Source organism: Pseudochaenichthys georgianus, unplaced genomic scaffold (assembly GCF_902827115.2).
Source record: "Pseudochaenichthys georgianus unplaced genomic scaffold, fPseGeo1.2 scaffold_1054_arrow_ctg1, whole genome shotgun sequence".
Lineage (NCBI taxonomy): Eukaryota > Metazoa > Chordata > Actinopteri > Perciformes > Channichthyidae > Pseudochaenichthys > Pseudochaenichthys georgianus.
In genome coordinates this window covers 19,370-42,925 of record NW_027262020.1, presented here as the reverse complement: position 1 = coordinate 42,925, position 23,556 = coordinate 19,370, and the positions used below count along the sequence as shown (strand labels likewise).

The 23,556-nt window shown below is 46.4% G+C and overlaps 1 protein-coding gene across 1 annotated transcript in view; it reads left to right on the top strand.

The window, feature by feature from the left end:
* LOC117440583 (janus kinase and microtubule-interacting protein 3-like) overlaps nt 1–23,556 on the top strand; it is a 34,212-nt gene that overhangs the window by 3,079 nt on the left and 7,577 nt on the right. The window contains exons 3-11 of the mRNA XM_071202051.1: nt 452–688; nt 18,741–18,932; nt 19,271–19,384; nt 19,638–19,793; nt 19,886–20,020; nt 20,168–20,203; nt 20,491–20,562; nt 20,662–20,766; nt 20,863–20,991. Coding sequence (XP_071058152.1) covers nt 452–688; nt 18,741–18,932; nt 19,271–19,384; nt 19,638–19,793; nt 19,886–20,020; nt 20,168–20,203; nt 20,491–20,562; nt 20,662–20,766; nt 20,863–20,991 — 1,176 coding nt within the window. The remainder of the gene's footprint in view (nt 1–451; nt 689–18,740; nt 18,933–19,270; nt 19,385–19,637; nt 19,794–19,885; nt 20,021–20,167; nt 20,204–20,490; nt 20,563–20,661; nt 20,767–20,862; nt 20,992–23,556) is intronic.

Here is a 23,556-nt window from a genome sequence, read left to right as displayed (position 1 = left end):
GAGACACCTGTACCTGTCTGTCTGCCATGGTTCTGACTCTGATGGACGGGACTACAGACAAGGTGAGACACCTGTACCTGTACCTGTCTGTCTGCCATGGTTCTGACTCTGATGGACGGGAGTACAGACAAGGTGAGACACCTGTACCTGTACCCGTCTGTCTGCCATGGTTCTGACTCTGATGGACGGGACTACAGACAAGGTGAGACACCTGTACCTGTACCTGTCTGTCTGCCATGGTTCTGACTCTGATGGACGGGAGTACAGACAAGGTGAGACACCTGTACCTGTACCCGTCTGTCTGCCATGGTTATGACTCTGATGGACGGGACTACAGACAAGGTGGGACACCTGTACCCGTCTGTCTGCCATGGTTCTGACTCCCCGCAGATGAGGCCCCCGTCCCTCTACCTGTCTGTTTCTCACCTTTCCCCCCCCCCCCCCCCCCCAGGTGAGGCCCCCCCTTCTGGAGGCGGAGGAGTCCAGAAGGATCTGGGACTCTGAGCGATGTCGCCTCCATCAGGAGATCCAGGACCTGAGGGGAGCTAAGAGGAGCGCAGAGGAAGCTCTGAGCTCGGCTCAACAGGCGGGACAGACCAGAGCAGCAGAGCTCAGATCAGCTTATCACCAACACCAGGAGGAGCTGAACCGAACCAAGAGGGAGTGTGAGAGAGAGATCAGGAGACTGGTGAGACACACACACACACACACACACACACACACACACACTGGTAAAGCACAATGAACAGACTGGTACAGACTGTGATGACTCTCACAGCTGGACAGGAAACAGGAAGCTGCTGTTCTTCTTTATGAGGACATTCAACAACAACAATAACAAAGATAACAACGATAATAATAATAATAATAATACATGTTTTTTCTATAGAGGATGAACCGACCACAACAGTAAACATGTTAAATAGACTGTACTTACACATGTTGACGGGCTGGGATCAAACCCACAACCGCACTCCCATCGCAACGGCCCATATTCTGGCCCCTCGTCAGTGAAAAACACAGAACCCAGGTTCATAACCTCTCCATCACGATGGGTTCCTAACCTGTGTGCCGCGGCCCCCTAGTGGTCCGTGGAGGCATTGCAAGTGGGCCGCCAAATTATTATTTTTTTATTACATTTTTTTATTTACTTAAAAAAAAATGTTGTAGGGGCTAAAGACACAAACATGGACATAACAATAACATATAGGAGATGAGATTCCCATCTTAGACAAAAACAAAACAAAAACAGAATAAATAGAGATAGAGTCAGCTGGATCACTTCAACATTTCACAAACAAAAATAGGTTGACAACCAAAAACCACCAAAAACACAACATGGCATATTTATTGTTCCTTTCATCATCATCATCAGCTTTATTTAAAGAGACTCTTGGTCCATTATTAAAAGACATACAACACTCAAATACAAACTAAAAAAGGCAGCCATACCAATGTTTCCACAGAGGTGACTGGTATCGTACAGCACTGAAACACGGATTTGAGAGCAGTATAATGACTATAATGAGTTATGAGAAACATTCAATCGACAGATGAATTTGTACATTAGATTTCTCAAAAGAGCATGGAACGTGTTGACTGGTGCATTACAGAACATTTCACTTGCACTGCACCACCTTTGTTTTCTAAGCAATATACGCAAACAATCATTATAAGCAACCTGGAGCTTCCGGAGGCTCGCCTTCTTATACTTGACCCACAAGGGGGCAGTATAGAGAGGAGTGCAATAAGCTCTAAAGAGGTTTACCTTAACCTTATCTGAACACCAAGAGAATTTTCTAGCCAACATATTGACTTGTATATATAAGACATGCCGCTGTCTATACATGTCATCATCATCAGCCATTGCATCTGTGATGATGTGTCCCAGATACTTCGTGTTACAGCAAACAGACAGCAGATACTTCGTGTTACAGCAAACAGACAGCACCTGTCCTGACAGGTAGCATGTTGTAAAACAAAGGTTCTCCCCTATTGCTCTGCAGATCATGACAGCGCTCTTCTTAGCATTGTATTTAACGTCATATTTGACTCCGTAATCAGAACAAACATTTAGCAACTGTTGAAAACCAGCACTGCTAGGAGAAACAACTGCCAGATCATCGGCATACATAAGATGGTTTACAATCACATGACCAATCACACACCCTGTTTTACAGACACTTAACTCATCTGATCATTCATATAGATATTAAAAAGGCTCGGTGAGAGGAGCCCCCCCTGGCGGACTCCATTACCAACACCAAATGGCGCCGAGACTGCATTCCCCCATTTGATCTGCATGCTCTGGTTGGCATACCAATAAGCCAGGATCCTAATTATACTGTTGGGCACACCTCTTTGTCTCCATTTTAAAAACAGTTTATGATGGTTAACTCGATCAAAAGCCTTAGAGGCATCAATGAACCAATCAGAACAGTGGAATTATGTCTTCTATATGTTTCTACCATTTCCTTCAAAGCATAGATGCATAGCTCAGCAGCATGCTTAGCCTTGAAGCCAAACTGGTTATCTGAGGTACATACATAAGAACATAATCTATCTAACAACATTCTTTCCAGGACTTTGGATAACACACTGGCCAGAGCACTTGGTCTATAGTTATCCACGCTCCCTACCTTGCCCGCTCTGTCCTTAATGACAGGGACCAAAGTACCAGTCAACATGGAGGCCGGTAAAACAAATGGCAAGAAGAACTGCAACCTTCGGGCTTGCCAGTTGAAGGTGCTCTGCAGTGATTGGGTCAGAGCCGCATGCTTTGTTATCAGCTAGCTGCAATTGCTCCATAAACCTCTTTAGCTGTGATTCCCACTGTGTCCCTTTTAACACCATTAAGTATAGCAGAGTAATGTTGCCTCCACAACTCAGCTATGTTATCGCTCCAGATACTCCCTCTATGGTACACGGTAACGACGTACTGGCGCTGTTCAGAGCTCTCACCTCCTTCCAGAAGCCATACTCCCTCTATGGTACACGGTAACGACGTACTGGCGCTGTTCAGAGCTCTCACCTCCTTCCAGAAGCCATACTCCCTCTATGGTACACGGTAACGACGTACTGGCGCTGTTCAGAGCTCTCACCTCCTTCCAGAAGCCATACTCCCTCTATGGTACACGGTAATGACGTACTGGCCCTGTTCAGAGCTCTCACCTCCTTCCAGAAGCCATACTCCCTCTATGGTACACGGTAATGACGTACTGGCCCTGTTCAGAGCTCTCACCTCCTTCCAGAAGCCATACTCCCTCTATGGTACACGGTAACGACGTACTGGCGCTGTTCAGAGCTCTCACCTCCTTCCAGAAGCCGGTCACATCATTATGAAGGAGCTTTTCAGGAATAGAGTCTGCTCTCATGCCCCTTTCACACCAGCGCCTTTTCAGCTCCGGCTCGGAGCTAGAGCCTGAAAAGCGTCGGGTTTTCCTGTTCACACCGCAGCGGCGCCGGCTCTTAGCTCCGGAATCCGCTTCATTTCCAGCTCCAAAAAATTGTCGGTCCAGAGGCAAGAGCTTTGGAGCTAAGAGGCGGCGTCGCTTACGTCTCTCTTACGTCGAGGCGTGCAGGAAACTAAACCCACCTCCCCTGAACATGGGTCGCCTGTCAGCCTGCCTACAAGCAGTAGTGCTTATAAACACACTTTATAAAGTCAGGCAGCACTAACCAGGCTTCGTGTGATTCTGTTTATCTGTGCCTTACTTTGACCATCCGTTCACTGTTATCGATCATTGTGGAGAGAGGCAGACGTGTTGTTTTGTATTATTGCAGCTATCGGATGCAAGTAGTCAGTTTAGCTTCGGTTGCTATGCCAACATCACCCGTTTGATACCAGAGAAACTTTCATAACAGCGTTATGATACCAAACAGTGTCAATTCAGACTGACACACATTCACTTAGGCTAAGGGGAACTGGGGATATGCATCAGCTGCTTGTGTGAGTCGGACAGTGAATACTTTAGAGCGGCCGCTGCAGTGCGAGCTAACGGGAGCTAACGGGAGAATAAAGTCCCGTGGAAGAGCAGCCAGCACTGCAGCGGTCGGTAAATGCTGCAGAAACACATTAATAAACAATGAACCACGGCACTCTGGAGCAAAGTATAAGGTTGGAGAAGTCGTTATTCAATTTATTCTGGCTTCGTGTGATTAAAAGCAACACCATCATCGACCCGACGCAGTTGTTGTTGTTGTTGTGAGCTGCCGTTGGGGGGCAAATCAGCGATGTAAACGGTGACGTCGTGGCGCAGCAGGGGTAGCTCTGGGGCGCCAGTGGGCGGTGTGAACAGAGCGGGAGCTGAAAAGGGAAACCGGAGCTGAACCAGAAAAGCTCCCGCTCGGAGCTAGAAACTGAAAAGCGCCGGTGTGAAAGCCGCATCAATGTTTCTGTATGTTTGTTGACATAACGAACTGCATATTTATATCTAGCATTTGTACGCTTTTTGAGATCCAGGACAGGCCCCTCTCTGGGCCTTCCTGCCTGGACCCAGGCCCCAAAAGCATTCTTGGCTTCAGCGTATTGATCAGCCACATGTTTATTCCACCCTGGCTTGATGTTGTGTCTCTTCCTAGAGTAGGTACAGCCCGGTCTACTGGCCTCCCATACAGCTCCCACCATACAATCACACATGTTCCAGAGGTCTTCACGGTGAGAGCTTTCATCACAACCCACATCAACACACAGAGCTGCCCCTTTGGGTAGATAAACATCACTCAACAGGACATCAGTTCTCGCATAGTACAATAGCCTATCCTCATTTGTGAGCTTGGACCAGTCCACTTTAGTGGAACAGGCATGTTTAGCCTCCTGAGACATCTCAGGGAGACTTTCACAATCTAGTGACATTACAAAAGGAATGTGATCTGACATTGATGCCTCATACACAATCTCAATTGATCGTACAGTGTCATGGGCATTAGCAGTGCTTCTGCAATGGCCCAGCCATGAAGTTGTGTGCCTGGCCTCGCTTATATATGAATAGCTATCTGTAGGCAGAAGTATTGGCTTGATAATATAAGATTGTTATCATCACAAAACTGTAGCATATGCTTTGCAAACAAGGACCTTTTGTCTGATATGTCAGCATTCATATCACCCACTACATAAACACTGGAGGAATGATTATCAGCAATACAATAATGTATAAAAGCAAGTCTGTTCAGGTATTCATCTGCATCATGCTGTGACTCATACGGTGTATATACATTGAGAATGCTAAACTCCTTGTTATTCATTTGGATCTGTACAGCAATCCACCAGTCAACTTCAAGCCTGATGACATTAATGACCGCGTCCAGCTTGTTGTGCCACAGGGTAGCCACGCCCCCTGCTCTCCTTCCTCTCACTGTTCCCAGAGAGAGGTCTGTAGTGGACTCACCAGCCCCGTGAACATTGTCATTAAGAGAGTTCAACTTTCCCAAGTCCTGCTTTGGTAAGAAAGTTTCTTGCAAGCATAAAATGTCACATCTTTGTAGAAAGTTGTCCACCACTACACGTCGGATCCTATCAGCAGTGCTGTTGCCCAGGTGCAGCCCGCGTCATTTAAATGATCCAACCCGCATAACGTTTAGCTAAGCAGCTCAGCCGTAGCCCCATGCAGTACCCTCGCACCGGCAAAAGGTCTAGCTCTGCTAGCCCCTATCACCTCCGCTGTATGTGGTTCAAAGTATCGCCTCACAACCGAGCCTTCAGGCCAGAGTTCTGGGTTAAACATCTCCGCAACTTCATTGCACTCAGCACACACTTTAAACGAGCTATATCTGCTGCTCGCAGTGTCAATACGGTGACAGTTAACATCACGGCCGAGTTGTTCAGTAGATATTCGGACAGTGTCTCAGTGTCAAGGTCTGGCGAGAATTTGGTAGCAAAAACACTCACCAACTTCGTACGGATCACTTATATTTTCCCGTGTGCAGCAGTGCCAACAATAGGCTTAGGCATCCTGCGTTCAGGTTTCCCAACAAGCTGCTTGGATAAGGCAGACTGGCCCTCGGCCCTATTCCTCCGACCTCGGCCCCGTCTCACAACTTCACTCCATACCTGCCAGTTCCTCCAGGGCTCACACAGGCACTTACGGTCCCTGACGCAGCAACCGGGTCAACACAGTTGGGATGTACATCAGTAGAAGAGCCGGGGGGGCTCGCATCCTTCACCGACACCGCACCATCCTGGCCATCGCCCTGAGCGCTCCCACAGGTAGTTTCAGCGTCACTTGGTACAGCCAGTCCTCCACCACGACTCGGCTCCAACTGGCGTTCTACGGCAGCAACTCTGCTGTCCATAGTCGCAGCCACAGCACGCAGGTCATTACCGATATCTGCCTGAACTTCCACTACGTGTCTTAATGTGCAAACCTCGCTGTGCAGTCGCTCCATCTTGCTCAGCAGGTTGGACACATCCAGGTTGTTAAACGTAACAGGCGGCAGCTCATCCAGGTAGTGGGAGACAACACGGGGATGTTTTCACCGCATTCATTTAGCACTTTTAGGCAGCTTTTGATATTGTTTGCATCCTTCTGGTTGCCTTTAAAGGCCACACACCGCTGCTTGGTTTCAGGACAGAGTTCAAACAACGTCTTTTTAGAAGTCTCGATCCATTCGTAATCAAAGGTGATGGAGGCTACAAGGACTAGCTCGTCCTGGGTCATAGTTTTAATTTTAACCGCCAGGAAGTTGAGTAACTCATCCTCTACAATAACTAGGCCGTCAACAGTCTTGTATATTGTAGGTTTTAGTCGAGGCCGGTGGTTTGAATCAGGAGCTACCGAGCCACGACACACACCATCAGCCATCTTGGTTCTCAGTCTTTAATCCCACTCTTCGTTAGAGCTCATTATTTCCCATTTCATGGCGTGTTGAGCCACTACTAATCTACTCTTCAAACACCTTCAATTAAGATTACTCCTTGATTGACTTTTAAACATATATATTTTAGCCAGAAGAATAGTTGTATTTATTAACTGTGTGCGGTCTTCATCTAAAAGCCCAAATAAAAATATTAAAGGGTGTAAATGTAAATTCAATATTTGCTGCCAAATAATTTGCAAAACATTATGATTTGTGTGGAAACATTTCATTATTAATTTTTTTTTTTTAACCTCTTTTCCTTTCTCTTTGTTGATGCTCCTTAGCAACGGTCATTACATTCCTTGACAGCGGTCTGTTCTACTGGATTTACAACATGTACACACAGTCACATGTTCTGAATCAACCAATCAGAACTTTATTTAGCTTTTGTATTATTATAGTTGAATGTGGGCCGCACATTTTTTTGTATTCTTAAGTGGACCCTTAGTTGAAAAAGGTTGGGAACCGCTGCTGTAGACCAGGGCTGCCAACTTTGGGTACCTGGCTGGAGTGAGATTTTTATATCATGGGTTTAATTACACATATGCGCACTAAATGATTGCTATCGTGTCAGCAGCGGGACCTTAGCATATATATAGGATATATATACAATATATATAAATACACAATATTGGACACAGACTATAAAGGGCACAAAGTTTCATTCACTAATGAAAGTCAAACACATGTTTGTTTCCACTGTTTTATTGTGTGCCTGTCGCGATAAGCAATTAATTGACTTATCGTACGATAAATAAAAATTAACTCAATAAATTACCATTTACATGAGGATGTGACTAGCAGTTTGAAAGGATGTACTTGATTTATTATTATATATAGTGACGTGCGGTGAGGTGCATGGCTTGTGAGGCACTGACTCTTTCCGAGTCAGATTTACATATATTATATTTTGACCTTAATCGAAATATTCTGTTATTTTCAAAAGCTTTTTTAGTCTGATGCTATGATTCATTTTAAACAGACCATTCAACAAAAGGATACCCAAAGAGTAAGATCCCATTTTCATTACAATTGTGGTCTTACCTTGACTTGACTTGAAGTCCATGCTCTCCTTCTGGACAACAATCTCTATTACTTTTTTGTAAAAGTCCTCCTTATCTTCCTCTAATTTCAAAAGTCTAGCTTGTTGTTTGCATCTACCGTCTCTGCGTAGAATAACAGTAGCAACAAGAACCTGTGGGCTCACTTGCGCCCCCTTCAGTGCGGCAGAGGTTATGGCTGCCTCCCCTGGTGCTTTCTCATTGCCGTTGTATGATGAGACCAGCGAGTCTAAATATCATACGTGAAATAAGTTATTTAGAGACTATGGATGGCGAGGATAAATGTAATAAAGGGATCTACAAACATTACATTGGTGACATACAGTGAGATGGTGCAGGCATGCGCTGAGGGCCCGCTTTCCAGACAGTTTCTGTGGGGTGATGCATTCTGAGGTGAGGCAGAGCTCATCTGTGCTAAAATGGTCATACAACGGTGCTGACAATATTATCGTTTATTGCAATAATTTCCGGAAAAATGTGTCCAACAAAATTAGTTATCGTGAGAGGCCTATACATGAAACACACACACACAAACAAATGTACAGAGTTACTCTAAACTGCCAAATATATTAATTAACACACTCTCACTCTCATATACTCTTTGACTCTATTTTGGCCAAGTAGAACAATAAGCAGCAATCAATCAATCAATCAATGTTTATTTATATAGCCCAATATCACAAATGTTACATTTGTCTCAGTGGTCTTCATAGTGTGTACAGAATATCAGTATGACAATACGACACCCTCTGTCCTTAGACCCTCTGTCCTTAGACCATCTGTCCTTAGACCCTCTGTCCTTAGACCCTCTGTCCTTAGACCCTCACATCGTACAAGGAAAAACTTCTGGAGAAAACCCACAGTTTAAAGGGAACATGGGAGAAACCTCAGGGAGAGCAACAGAGGAGGGATCCCTCTCCCAGGACGGACAGACGTGCAATAGATGCCGTGTGTAAATTGAAAAGATAATACATTTGCAACATAGGTAGTCCAAATGTTTGGAAATGCATGTGTGTATAATAGGAAGATGAATCCACGAGGATATCCATCCAGGACCAATGATCCAGGACCACAGCCACGACTCAAGATCCAGGGCTCGCGATCCAGGACACAGGACCGCAGGATCATCCATGACTCCGGATCCCGGCGTAAATAGACACCAAAAAGAAAGACATGTGGGGAAGCTGGCTTAATGGGAACATGAGAGGACACAGGTACAGACAGAGAGAAGGAAGAAGTAAGATGTCCCCCGACAAACTAAGCCTATATCAGCAAAACTAGGGGCTGAATCTAATCAGCCCTAACTATAAGCTTTATCAAAAAGGAAGGTCTAAAGCGCACTCTTAAAAACGGATAGGGTGTCTGCCGCCCGAACACAAACTGGAAGCTGATTCCACAAATGTGGAGCTTGATAAGAAAAGGCTCTGGCTCCCATTGTACTTTTAGAGACTCTAGGAACAACCAACAACCCTGCATTCTTGGAACGCAATGCCCTAGTAGGCCAGTAGGGTATAATGAGTTCTTTAAGGTAAGATGGCGCTTGCCCATTAAGGGCTTTGTAGGCGAGAAGAAGAATTTTAAATTCTATCCTGTGTTCTATAGGGAGCCAGTGTAAGGCAGCCAGAACAGGAGTCATGTGGTCCCTTCTCCTAACTCTGGTTAGTACACGAGCTGCAGCATTTTGAATCAGCTGAAGCCACTTGACTAACTTCTTGGTACTCCCTGATAATAAAGAGTTACAATAATCCAGCCTAGAAGTAACAAATGCATGGACTAGTTTCTCTGCATCGCTTTGAGGCAAGATATGCCTGATTTTTGCAATGTTATGTAGATGGAAGTAGGCGGTCCTTGAAATGGATTTTATGTGGGCGTTAAAGGATAAATCCTGATCAAATATAACACCAAGATTCCTTATAGTCTCACTGGAGGCCAAATTAATGCCATCCATAGTTAGTATATCTTTAGATAATTTGTTTCGTAGATTATTCGGGCCAAGTACAATAACTTCAGTTTTGGTCGTGTTTAACATCAAAAAGTTTAAGGTCACCCACGTTATTAAGTCCTTGAGGCAGTCTTGAATTTTATTTAGATGATTAATTTCATCAGGCTTGATTGATAAATATAGTTGAGTATCATCCGCATAACAATGAAAGTTTACAGAATGATTCCTTATAATATTGCCTAACGGAAGCATATATAATGTGAACAGAATAGGTCCGAGCACTGAACCCTGTGGCACTCCATGGCTAACTTTGGTTTGCGTGGAAGATTCATCGTTGACACGTACAAACTGAGAGCGTTCAGATAGATAGGACCTAAACCAGCCTAAAGCAGTTCCCTGTATGCCAACTAAGTGCTCTAGTCTTTGCAATAGGATATCATGGTCGATGGTATCAAATGCAGCACTGAGATCGAGCAAAACAAGAATAGAGACAAGTCCCTTGTCTGAGGCTATTAGAATGTCACTTGTGACTTTAACCAGAGCTGTCTCTGTGCTATGATGTGTTCTAAAGCCAGACTGAAAATCTTCAAATAAATCATTGTTTTTTAAGTAACAGCTGTTTTGCGACCGCTTTCTCAAGAATCTCTGAGAGGAACGGAAGATTAGAAATAGGTCTATAGTTGGCGAAAACCTCTGGATCGAGGTTGTGCTTTTTAAGAAGCGGTTTTATCACTGCTACTTTGAATGATTGTGGAACATAGCCTGATAATAAAGACATATTCATAATATTTAATAAAGAAGTGGTAATTAATGGAAAAACTTCCTTCAACAGCTGAGTTGGAATTGGGTCTAACATGCACGTTGATGGTTTAGAAGAGAGAATCATTGAATGTAATTGTTCAAGGTTTATGGCTGAAAAGCATTCTAGTTTACTGTCTAGTGTAATATTAGAACTTACGTTTCCGGGAGCTGTTGATAACACTATACTGGTCAAAGGCAAGAGGTCATTCATTTTGTTTCTAAGAGTAACAATTTTATGGTTAAAAAAGCACATAAAATCATTACTACTGAGTGCTACGGGAATAGAAGGCTCAATGGAGCTGTGGCTCTCTGTCAGCCTGGCTACAGTGCCGAAAATAAATCTTGCATTATTCTTATTCTCATCTATTAATGAAGAGTAGTAGGCTGCTCTCACTTTACGCAGTGCTTTCTTATATTCATTGAGAGTAATATGCCAAATTAAACGAGATTCTTCAAGTTTAGTGGAACGCCATATCCTTTCAAGTTGTCTCGACTTTTGCTTTATTTTGCGGGTTTGGGCATTATGCCATGGAGCTAATCTATGTTGTTTTATTTTCTTCTTTTTCAAAGGAGCAACAGAGTCTCATTGTATTCGCAGCGCATCTGTAGCACTATCAACAACATGATCAATTTGGGGTGGTGTACATTTTGTATAAGTTTCCTCCCCTACATGCAGACATGCTATCGAGTTAAGTATTGGTGGAATCTCTTCCTTAAATGTGGCTATAGCACTAACAGATAGGTTTCCGCTGCAGGAGCTTTTGACTAATGCTTTGTAGTCTCTTTGTAGTAGTAATAGTACTTCAGAAGTTACTAAGAAATGGTCGGATAAAGCAGGATTATGCGGTTCGACTAATAGTTGCTCAATTTCAATACCATAAGTCAGAACAAGGTCGAGAGTGTGATGTGGGTTGGTTTATTTACACTCTGACAGAAACCAAAATAATCTAATATAGAGTTAAATGCAACAGTAAGGCTATTTTTATCATCGTCAACATGAATATTAAAGTCACCTACGATAATTACTTTGTCTGTTTTAAGAACCAAAGTTGATAAAAACTCAGAGAATTCTGATAAGAATTCTGAATAAGGACCTGGTGCACGATACACTGTAACAAATAAGATTGGCTGCAAAGTTTTCCAGGTCGGATGCGTAAGACTAAAAACGAGGCTTTCAAAGGAGGTATAATTTAATTTTGGTTTAGTATTGATAAGTAAACTCGAGTCAAAGATTGCTGCAGCTCCACCTCCTCGGCCCTTGCCTCGAGCAATATGAGTGTTGATATGGCTGGGTGGAGTGGCCTCATTTATGCTGACATATTCTTCATGTCTCAACCAAGTTTCAGTGAGACAGCATATATCAATATTATAATCTGATATTAAATAATTTACCAATATTGCTTTAGATGCTAGAGATCTTATGTTTAAGAGACCACATTTATTCTTCCTGTTTTGTTGCACTGTAGTAGTTGTTACATTTACTTTTATTAGGTTATTATGTATGACACCTCTATTAGGTTTACCTTAAATTGTCCTTGGGCAGACACACACACCGCTAATATTGGGTATTTTATTGGGTTCGGGATTCCTATGGATGACTGCCTAGGAGAGAGCGCAGAGAAGCGTGTAAGACTGCGACTCCGCCTCCTGGTCTCAACTCCAGTTCGTCATGGATTAAGTCCACAAAGCCCTGACATGTTTGCCCAAATGAGATCTGCACCTTCCAGAGTAGGATGAATGCCGTCTCTTAATCAGACCAGGTTTTCCCCAGAAGGCTGTCCAATTATTTACGAAGCCCACATTGTTTGCTGGGCACCACCAAGACAACCAGCGCTGACATGATGACATGCGGCTATACATGTCATCATTGATCAGACTGGGGAGGGGACCAGAGAAGATTACGGTGTCCGACATTTTTTTAGCATAACTACACACCGACTCCACGTTAACTTTGGTGCATTCTGATTGGCGTAAACGAACAGCATTACCACAGACGTGAATAACAATCCTACTGTATTTACTTTTATTTTTAGCCAGCAGTTTAAGATGCGCCTCAACGTCGCCCGCTCTGGCCCCCGGAATGCATGTGACTGTGGAGACTTCGGTCTCTAAATGCACGTGTCTCATAATAGAGCTACCAATAACCAGAGTTGGATTCTCAGCGGGTGTCTCGCTGAGTGGAGAATATCTGTTAGATACGTGAACGGGTTGGTGGGGACCTCCGAGTTTCACGTTATGCCCCTTCTGAGCAGTCACCCAGCCTCCCTGCTGCTCGGGAGTTGCCGGGGGACGGCTAAGAGGAGCTACCTTTTTCCGGACCGCACTGGCTAACATGGGCTTTGCTCTAGCTGAGTTACTTTCTAAGATGCAGAGCCGGGCTTCTATGGCTATGATTGGAGGCTGCTCCAACCTAACAACTATACTACATTTAACACATGTATCGGTACCAGTAAAGGAGGCAGGGAAGTAACCAAACATGAGACAGGAAGAGCAGGAAATAACACCCGAGTGTGGGGAAAGAGTCATGGCTAGCTATCAAGCTAAAGTAGCTACCGTTAGCAAACCCAAAAAGAGTGTAGGCAACTGTGGAGTTACAGTCGCTAAGAGAAGGAGAGTTGTGCGTGCTTAAGCTGTAGTAACGTGTGATTACAACGTCAGGCAGTTGCCGTGATCAAGAGTTTTAAAATGCAGACTTTTACTTGTTATCATTTCTACTGGATCTTAGATCTGCGCATGCGCAGTACGGGTCGGATTGACCAACCGGCTCCCACTGCTCTGCTGTCTGATAAGAGTGGTGGGGGCCGATCGACAGATTGAGCAGCTGTCAACTCAACATTGTAAATAAACAACTAAAGACGATCGCCGGTTCATCTTGTTTTTGGCGTGAGAATAGTTTGGGCAGCGTGAGAGCGTGAGATTGAGAGTGAAAGTGTGTGTCACATGCCAGATGCGTGAGAGTTGGCAACCCTGCTGTAGAGGAACCTCTCCACGATGAGGTGATGGTTCCTGTAGAGCAGGGGTGCCCAACCTTTTTTTAACCAAGAGCTACTTTTAAAGTTGCCAGTCTGCCGAGATCTACCAGTCCAAATAGAGTGTTACGATGTGTGAATCAGGTAGGACTCAAATGCAGATTAACGTCAAATTCCTTTATTTCAAGGCTAAAATTACAATGACAGAACAGAACACTCACCGAGGACAAGCCAATACACAAGACGAACCGACAAAGACAGAAAAACCAGAACTTAAATACACACAAGACTAATCACACAAACAAGACACAGGTGAAGAGGGAGGAGAAAACACAGGGGCCACAAGTGAACACAATTGGGTAATCAGACACACCAGGGAAACTAACAGGAGGAAAAACACAGGGAAAAGGACCAGACAATAACCCAGGAGGAAAACATGACAGAGAGAACAGAAAAAAACACCCAAACCTAGACATAGAAATGTGACATGACATGAGAATCGTGACAGAACCCCCTCCTCAAGGGACGGATACTAGACGTCCCTAAACAAAAAAAAAAAAAAATCCAAAACGTCCAGCAGGGTGGGTTGAGGGGGTCCGGAGGACGGGCCTTGACTGACAGCCCAGGGCACGGCAGAGGACCAGGAAGGGGTCTCGGGTGGACGGCCCGGGGGTAAGGCACAGACCATGGATGGGGTCTCGGGCGGACGGCCCGGGGGCAAGGCAGAGTTCAAAAAGGGGGTCTCGGACGGACGGCCCGGGGGCAAGGCAGAGTTCGAGGATGGGCGAAGACCACAGCTCTCAGGGGACCGGGCAGGAGCCGGTGTTGACCGGACAGGAACCGGAGCCGGTGGGACAGGTGTCGGCAAGATCCCCCACGGAAGAGGACAAGGAGTTGGCAGCACCCCCAGCGAAACAGGTGATGTTGAGGCCTCCAACGAAACAGGACACGGGGCTGGCAGGGCCCCCGGCAGAAGAGTAGTTGGTGGGACCCCCAACGGCACAGGACACAGGGCCGGCAGGACCCCCGGCAGAAGAGTAGTCGGTGGGACCCCCAACGGCACAGGACATAGGGTTGGCAGGACCCCCGGCAGGAGAGCAGTCGGCGGGACCTCCAACGGCACAGGACATAGGGTTGGCAGGACCCCCGGCAGGAGAGTAGTCTGCGGGACCTCCAACGGCACAGGACATAGGGTTGGCAGGACCCCCGGCAGAAGAGCAGTCTGCGGGACCTCCAACGGCTCAGGACATGGAGTTGGGACTCGAGAGAGGGCTCGAGAGGAAATTTGACAGTTGACTTGAGAGGTGACTTGAAAGGGATCTCGAGAGGTGACTTGAGCGGGATCTCGAGAGGGAACTTGAACGGAGACTCGAGAGGAGACTTGATAGGGAACTCGAGCAGTGATTTGAGAGGGAATTCGAGAGATGACTTGAGAGGGGACCTGAGAGGGAACCCGAGAGGAGACTTGAGAGGGAACTCGAGAGGGGACTTGAGAGGGGACTCGAAAAGAGACTCGAGAAGAGACTCGAAAAGAGACTTGAGAGGGCTTGAGAGGGAACTCGAGAGGAGACTCGAGAGGGGACTCGAGAGAAGACTCGAGAGGGGACTCGAGAGAAGACTCGAGAGGGGACCTGAGAGGGAACTCGAGAGGAGACTTGAGAGGGAACTCGAGAGGGAACTCGAGGGGTGACTCGAGAGGGGACTCGTGAGGGGACTCGTGAGGGGACTCGTGAGGGGATTTGAGAGGGAACTCGAGAGGAGACTTGAGAAGGAACTTGAGAGGAGACTCGAGAAGAGACTCGAAAGGGGACCTGAGAGGAACTTGAGAGGGGACTCGAGAGGGAACTCGAGGGGTGACTCGAGAGGGGACTTGAGGGGTGACTCGAGAGGGAACTGGAGAGGGGACTTGAGAGGGAAGTCGAGAGGGGACTTGAGAAGGAACTTGTGTCGGTCGGTACGCCGACAGGACACGGGGAGCTGGCGTCGGCCGGAGAGCCAGTCCTGGAGCCGAAACTGGAGTTGGGACCATGGCTACTGGGGCCGGTACTGAAGCCAGAACCATGACTGCTGGGGCCGGAGCCATGGCTGCTGGGGGCGGAGCGGAAGCCTGGACCCTGGCTGTGTAAGCCAGGTAATGGAGAAGCATGGCTGCGTGGACCGGTACTGGTGCATGGATCCATGGCCTTGTAGGCCGGTTCTGGAGCCGAAACTGGGGCTGGAACCCTGGCCTTGCGTCTCTTAGGAGTCTTTTGGAGGCTTCGTGGACCTCCAAACGCCAGACCAGACCCCAAGAAAGGGTCAGAACATGCAGACTGGCACTCAGGGCTACGTGAGAAAACCCTAAGCCACTCGGGCAACAAGCTCCAGAGCCAGGGCTTGCGAGCAACCTCCTGACGTGCCTCCTTCAACGCAGCCTCTCTACCCCGTCTAGATGAGGCGCCTTTCCATGTATAAAAAATGTATTCCAGAGAGTATCCAAGACATTCCGCCTGTCGCATCAAATGGGCTGAGTCTGCTGGGTCCATAGTGGTCAGTTCGTAATGTTACGATGTGTGAAGCAGGCAGGACCCAAATGCAGATTAACGTGAAATTCCTTTATTTCAAGGCTAAAATTAAAATGACAGAACAGAACACTCACCGAGGACAAGCCAATACACAAGACGAACCGACAAAGACAGACAGAAAAACCAGAACTTAAATACACACAAGACTAATCACACAAACAAGACACAGGTGAGGAGGGAGGAGAAAACACGGGGCCACAGGTGAACACAATTGGGTAATCAGACACACCAGGGAAACTACCGACAGGAGGAAAAACACAGGGAAAAGTACCAGACAATAACCCAGGAGGAAAACATGACAGAGAGAACAGCAAAAACACCCAAACCTAGACATAGAAATGTGACATGACATGAGAATCGTGACATAGAGAAGGGGGGGTGCTAGCGAACTGTCAACTGGGGGGGAGCCTCACTGCGGGGAAACGGCGCAACTTCAATGGTGCCTTTTAAAAACATAAAAAATGAAGGGCGGTGATGGCCAGCGAATCGATTCGGCCCTTGACGACCGGCCGTTGATTCTCTAGATTCTCCAGATGGCCAGTCCGGAGGGTGGAAAATACATACCGGAAGTAAAAAAAGACGTGCAACGGGACGGTGTTCCCACGGGAAACAAAACTTAAAATATGAAATGAAACAATCTCATCTCTTAAAATTCACAACTTATTATGAATTAAACATTCACAAACGTATAGGCCTAATGATGTATTCACATGTTTAACTCTGTTACATATGCACGCAACGAACAGAAGAGTGTAGGGCAGAATTAGGAGGGAATTCCGTCTCGTAGAGTTTGTGCACCGTTTTGAAATGCCGCTCCTAAATTACCCTTCTTCGATAAAGCCACGCTCGCATTGCAGACGAGAGACAGATGGAATTTCAATTGGAATAGATACAGAAATAATCATCCTCCCACTCGGAGTGAACATTATATATTTTGGGCTTTTTTGCTTCTGCCATAATTGCGGTCTTGTGTGTGTGTGGACTGTCACTCCTGTTGCCACGGACAACGTCAGCTAAATAGTGCCCACCAGCCACGCCCCGATAGATGGGGTCACGCCAATCACAAAGCTTTGATGCGATCAAGTGCATTATTCTGGCACAGGAAGATTGTGTTACAGGACATTAACGATAAAACAGAATATTGTTGTTCTATTTTTAGACACATCTCGTGATCGACTGGTTGGGCACCCCTGGTGTAGAGGAACCTCTCCACCACGATGCGGTTATGGTTCCTCGAGGAACCTCTCCACCAAGATGCGGTTATGGTTCCTAGAGGAACCTCTCCACCACGATGCGGTTATGGTTCCTAGAGGAACCTCTGCCACCAAGATGCGGTTATGGTTCCTAGAGGAACCTCTCCACCAAGATGCGGTTATGGTTCCTAGAGGAACCTCTCCACCACGATGAGGTTATGGTTCCTCGAGGAACCTCTCCACCAAGATGCGGTTATGGTTCCTAGAGGAACCTCTCCACCAAGATGCGGTTATGGTTCCTAGAGGAACCTCTCCACCAAGATGCGGTTATGGTTCCTAGAGGAACCTCTCCACCACGATGAGGTTATGGTTCCTCGAGGAACCTCTCCACCACGATGCGGTTATGGTTCCTCGAGGAACCTCTCCACCAAGATGCGGTTATGGTTCCTCGAGGAACCTCTCCACCAAGATGCGGTTATGGTTCCTCGAGGAACCTCTCCACCACGATGAGGTTATGGTTCCTCGAGGAACCTCTCCACCAAGATGCGGTTATGGTTCCTCGAGGAACCTCTCCACCACGATGAGGTTATGGTTCCTCGAGGAACCTCTCCACCACGATGAGGTTATGGTTCCTAGAGGAACCTCTCCACCACGATGAGGTTATGGTTCCTCGAGGAACCTCTCCACCACGATGCGGTTATGGTTCCTAGAGGAACCTCTCCACCACGATGAGGTTATGGTTCCCACCACTCTTTGTTTAAATTAACGTGTGGTTGGCGCTGTGTCGGGCGGTTTGAGTCCACCGTTCGTCTCTCCTGCTGCACCACCGTCCCAGACTTCCTGTTTATACTGCTTATTGCGTGGTGTAACGCCTTTTCAGCTAATAGAAACCCCAAAAGAATTTACTTAAAAAAAAAAACAGTCACTTGCTCTCGTCCAATCAGAGAGGCCGGCCATCATGCGTCAAATAAAACACTCACCTGTCTGTCTACCTGTTCATCTCTCTATCTGCTTGTCTATCTATCTTTGTCCAACTTGTCTGTGTCTAACCTGCCTGCCTGTACGGTACTGTTTTAAATTGAAGTTGTCTGAAGTCCTTACCACCAGCTGCTCTTGCAGTAATAAGTAGTGTACTTTTCTTACTGTCCCTATGTGCTCAATGTAGTGACTGCTTTTTGTCTTGTTGTTTACTTAGTTGTGTTCTCTGTATTTTACATGTCTGTGTTCTGTGTCACGTTGCTGCCTTCTTGGCCAGGTCAGCTTTGTAAATGAGATGTTATCTCAATGCTTTTATCTGGTTGAATGAAGGTTAAATACAAAAATAAAAGAAAGTATGTGTGCCTGTTTGTGTGCAGATGGATGAAATAAAGCTGAAGGACCGAGCAGTCAGTGTTCTGGACAAAGCTCTGGGTCTGCAGGCGGGTCACGCCCACCGCCTGCAGCTGCAGACGCAGGCAGCTGAGCAGCAGATCGCAGCGCTGAGAGATGCTCAGAGGGGGGGGGGCAGCCCCAACACTAACCCCGACCCTAACACCTGTCCTCACCTCGTAAGCCCCGCCTCCTACTGCATTAACCCCACCCACTGCCTGTTTAACCACAGCATCCTAACTCTACTTCCTGTTTAACCTTCCTACTCACTGAGTCACCAGGTGATGAAACCAGTTTACGGCCTGGGCTCATTTTAACAGTGTGTGTGTGTGTGTGTGTGTGTGTGTGTGTTTGTGTGTGTGTGTGTGTGTGTGTGTGTGTGTGTGTGTGTGTGTGTGTGTGTGTGTGTGTGTGTGTGTGTGTGTGTGTGTGTGTGTGTGTGTGTGTGTGTGTGTGTGTGTGTGTGTGTGTGTGTGTGTGTGTGTGTGTGTGTGTGTGTGTGTGTGTGTGTGTGTAGTCTCAGGAGGAACGGGACACTAGAAGGTTTCAGTTAAAAATCGCTGAGCTCAGCGCCGTGGTGAGGAAGCTGGAGGATCGGAACGCTCTGCTGTCGGAAGAACGCAACGAACTGGTACTGTGTGCAGTGTTGACAGTATTTTGTGTTTACTGTGTGCAGTATTCCCTATGTGTACTGTGTGCAGTGTTTACTGTGTGTAATGTGTGCAGTATTCACTATGTGTACTGTGTGCAGTGTTGACAGTATTGTGTGTGTACTGTGTGTAATGTGTGCAGTATTCACTGTGTACTGTGCGCAGTGTTTACAGTATGTTGTGTGTAGGCTACTGTGTGCAGTATTTGCAGTATGTTGTGTCTACTGTGTGCAGCTGAAGCGGCTGCGGGAGACGGAGAGTCAGTTCATGCCTCTGCTGGATAAGAACCGGTGTCTAAGCAGGAAGAACGAGGAGATGGCGCTATCGTTGCGTCGCCTCGACAACAAGCTGCGCTTCGTCACGCAGGAAAACATGGAGATGGTAGCTATGGTAACCCCTCACCCTTTCCCTCACACCTGCACAGAAGGGTTGTAGGTTGTTATGATTTATCGACATGTTAATGATTTATTTACATATTTCAGCGGAGACCGAATTCTTTGAATGACCTGGACCGCAGCCGCTCCAGTTACCATGGTTACAGCCAGGACGAGAGAGAGATGGAGTTTCTACGGTTACAAGTTATGGAGCAACAACACGTCATTGACGACCTGTCAAAGGTGAAGTACTGTTACACACATATAACTATATTCTACATACATTCTGTTGTACAGTACTCACAGTATTACTTCTACATTCTGTTCTACAGTACTCACAGCATTACTGCTATACTAACAACAGCTCTAACCTCTGTGTGTGCGTTCCAGGCTCTGGAGACAGCGGGTTATGTGAAGAATGTTATCGTTAGTATTTCACTTCCTCACAAGGAACACTACAGAAAAAAAACATTACTCTAATTACCATGTAAAATATATTCAATCAACCCAAACAAAGGAGACTGTAAATACTAGGGGTGTGTGTGTGTGTGTGTGTGTGTGTGTGTGTGTGTGTGTGTGTGTGTGTGTGTGTGTGTGTGTGTGTGTGTGTGTGTGTGTGTGTGTGTGTGTGTGTGTGTGTGTGTGTGTGTGTGTGTGTGTGTGTGTGTGTGTGTGTGTGTGTGTGTGTGTGTGTGTGTGTGTGTTTCCTGCAGGAGAGAGACATGTTGCTGAGGTACAGACGCCAGGATTCAGTCAGGAGGAAACGGACCTTCAGAGCCTGCAGGGTGAGGGTTCACAGTAATACTGATAGTACTACTATTCCAACTAACATTAATACTTTCGCTGTTACTAGGCGCGTCCCAGTAACAGTGTCTCCCTCTCAGGTCATAGAGACGTTCTACGGCTACGATGAAGAAGCTTCTGTGGACTCTGATGGATCGTCTTTGTCGTTTCACACCGACAGAACTCCAGATACAGAGCCAGAGGAGGTACACACACACACACACACACACACACACACACATTGTTGTTAACAGGATTAGCCACAGAGAACCCGCCTTCTCACTCCCATGTTCCTGTTCCAGGTGTGTGTGCGCGAGGAGGCGGAGTTCCGTTTCCGTCAGCTGACTCAGGAGTACCAAGCTCTGCAGAGAGCTTACGCTCTGCTGGCAGAAACCAGCGGGGGAACCTACGATCCTGAGAAGGAGATCCGGGTGGGTTCTAACACCTGTGGTCAAAGAACCGGATTCTAAATCAAATCAAGTTTTATTTATATAGCACATTTAAAAGCAATTTTTGGTCGAGCCAAACTGCTGTACATGTAATAAAAACACATTAATAGAATCACAATAAAATAAATATTAAACAAAAGCACAGGGAATAGTCAGGTGTCATGCTCCACTCTGACTAGAAGGCCAGGGAGAAGAAGTGTGTTTTTAGTGAGGATTTAAAAACCCTTAGGGTCTGGGCCGGCCTCACATGGAGGGGCAGAGTGTTCCAGAGCCTAGGGCCAGCTGCTGCGAAGGCTCTGTGCCCTCTGGTTTTGAGCCTGGTCTTAGGCACTATCAACAACAGCTGATCAGCAGACCTTAAGGCTCTGCCTGGGGTGTAGCGATGGAGGAGTTCAGCTATATAGGCCGGAGCCAGCCATTTAGGGCTTTAAAAACAAATAAAAGGATTTTAAAATCAATTCGGAAACTAATTGGAAGCCAGTGTGGTGAGGCCAGAATTGGGGTGATATGGTCACGCTTTTTGTGGCCAGTCAGAAGACGTGCAGCTGCGTTCTGAACTAGCTGGAGGCGTCTAATTGAGGCCTGGTCCATACCCACGTACAGAGCGTTGCAATAGTCCAGTCTCGAGGTTACAAAGTCATGAATAACCCTTTCTAGGTCTTATAAAGATAAATACGACTTGGTTTTGGCCAATAGTCTTATTTTAAAAAAAGCAGGATTTGACTACGGTGCTGAGCTGCTTGTCGAATTTAAAAGTGCTATTGAAGGTCACTCCAAGGTTTGTGACAGAGGGGAGGATGTTTTTATTGAGAGAGCCCAGAATATCAACCGGAGAGGCTGGAGGTTGGGGTCCAAAAAAGATGACCTCGGTCTTGCTCTCGTTGAGGTTAAGGAAGTTTTTGCTCAGCCAGGATTTGATCTCTATCAAGCAGTCCATCAACTGCTGTAGTGAGTGTTTGACATTTCAATTGAGAGGCAGATAGATCTGTACATCGTAGGCGTAACAATGGAAGGGAATATTGTGTTTTGTAAGAATTGAACATCCGGGCAGTATGTACAGTAAAAAGAGGATGGGGCCCAGGATCGAGCCTTGGGGAACCCCAGAGGTAAGAGGGGCTTTGGCAGAGGAGAAGGCACCTAGCTGCACAGAGAAGCTATGGTCTGTCAGGTAAGACCTGAACCATGCAAGGGCAGAGCCTGTGATGCCTGCGGACTGTTCGAGCCGCAACAACAGGATGCTATGGTCCACAGTGTCAAAGGCAGCTATCAGGGCCAACAGCACCAGGACAGCTGAGCTACCTGAGTCGGTGGCTAAGAGCAGATCATTAAAAACTCTTAAAAGGGCTGTTTCAGTAATATGCATGGGTTTGAAGCGAGACTGAAATTCTTCGTGGATTCCATGCGTGGTTAAGTAAGACTGCAGCTGGCCGTAGACTACTCGCTCCAGGGCTGGGGTAGCATTAGTGTGGGCTAGCCTAAGAGCAGATACTTTTTTGATAAAAAATGTAAGAAACTTATCACAGAGAGTAGTCGATGGCACAATTGGAGAAGCATCACAGGAATTAATTATCGAGTTGAGGACCTTAAAAAGAACCTGAGGTTTATGGCTGTTTTTGGAGATGAACAGAGAAATGTGCTCCGTTTTGGCTGCTTTGACTGCCGTCTGGTAATCGGAAAAGCAAGCACGAAGGATTTCTAAGTAGATATGGAGTTTATCCTTTTTCCATTTTCCCTCTGCACGCCTACAAGCGCGTCTAAGCGCGCGAGTACAGTCATTGAGCCACGACTCTGAGAGAACTTTGGTGCGTCTAAGAGTAAAAGGAGCAACAGAGTCCAGTATTAGGGTACATGTCGAGTCAAACATGGAGATCAGCTCATCCGCACTAAGAGCACAGTTCACCTCTAATTTACTGATCGAAGAAGCATTACAAACATCAGAGAACTGTGAGGCAGTTAAGGGGTTAATCGAACGCAGACGACGCGCAGGGGCACGTGATTCGACTCCTGCGGAAGGGATCGAGGTTGTAAACAGAACCGGTAAATTTTCTGAGATACGCGTTGCTGCACAGATTTCATCCACAGAGACAGACAGTCCAAACGATAATACTAAATCTAAGGTGTGTCCTTTATCGTGTGTTGGACCAGCCACAGACTGAATGAGACCAAAAGAATCAAGGAGATTTAAAAAGTCCCTAACCAGAGGTTTAGACTCGCAGCACACATGGACATTAAAGTCTCCAGAGATCAAAACACGATCATATTTCACTATGATCCCGGACAGAAAGTCAGAAAAGTAATTTATGAAATCCTTTTTGCACTTTGGAGGACGATACACGACTGCGCAGAGTATAGGCGAGGCCGGGTTCAATTCAAAAAGCTGCAACTCAAAGCTAGCGTAGCTAGTTACAGGGTGAAGCAATCGGCATTGGAGGCTAGCTCTAAACACTGAAGCTATGCCCCCACCACGGCCGGTGGTACATCAAATCCAGATCATGAGAGGTGAAAAAGTTGTTTAACAGGAACGTCTTGTTTGCTATTGACCTAGCG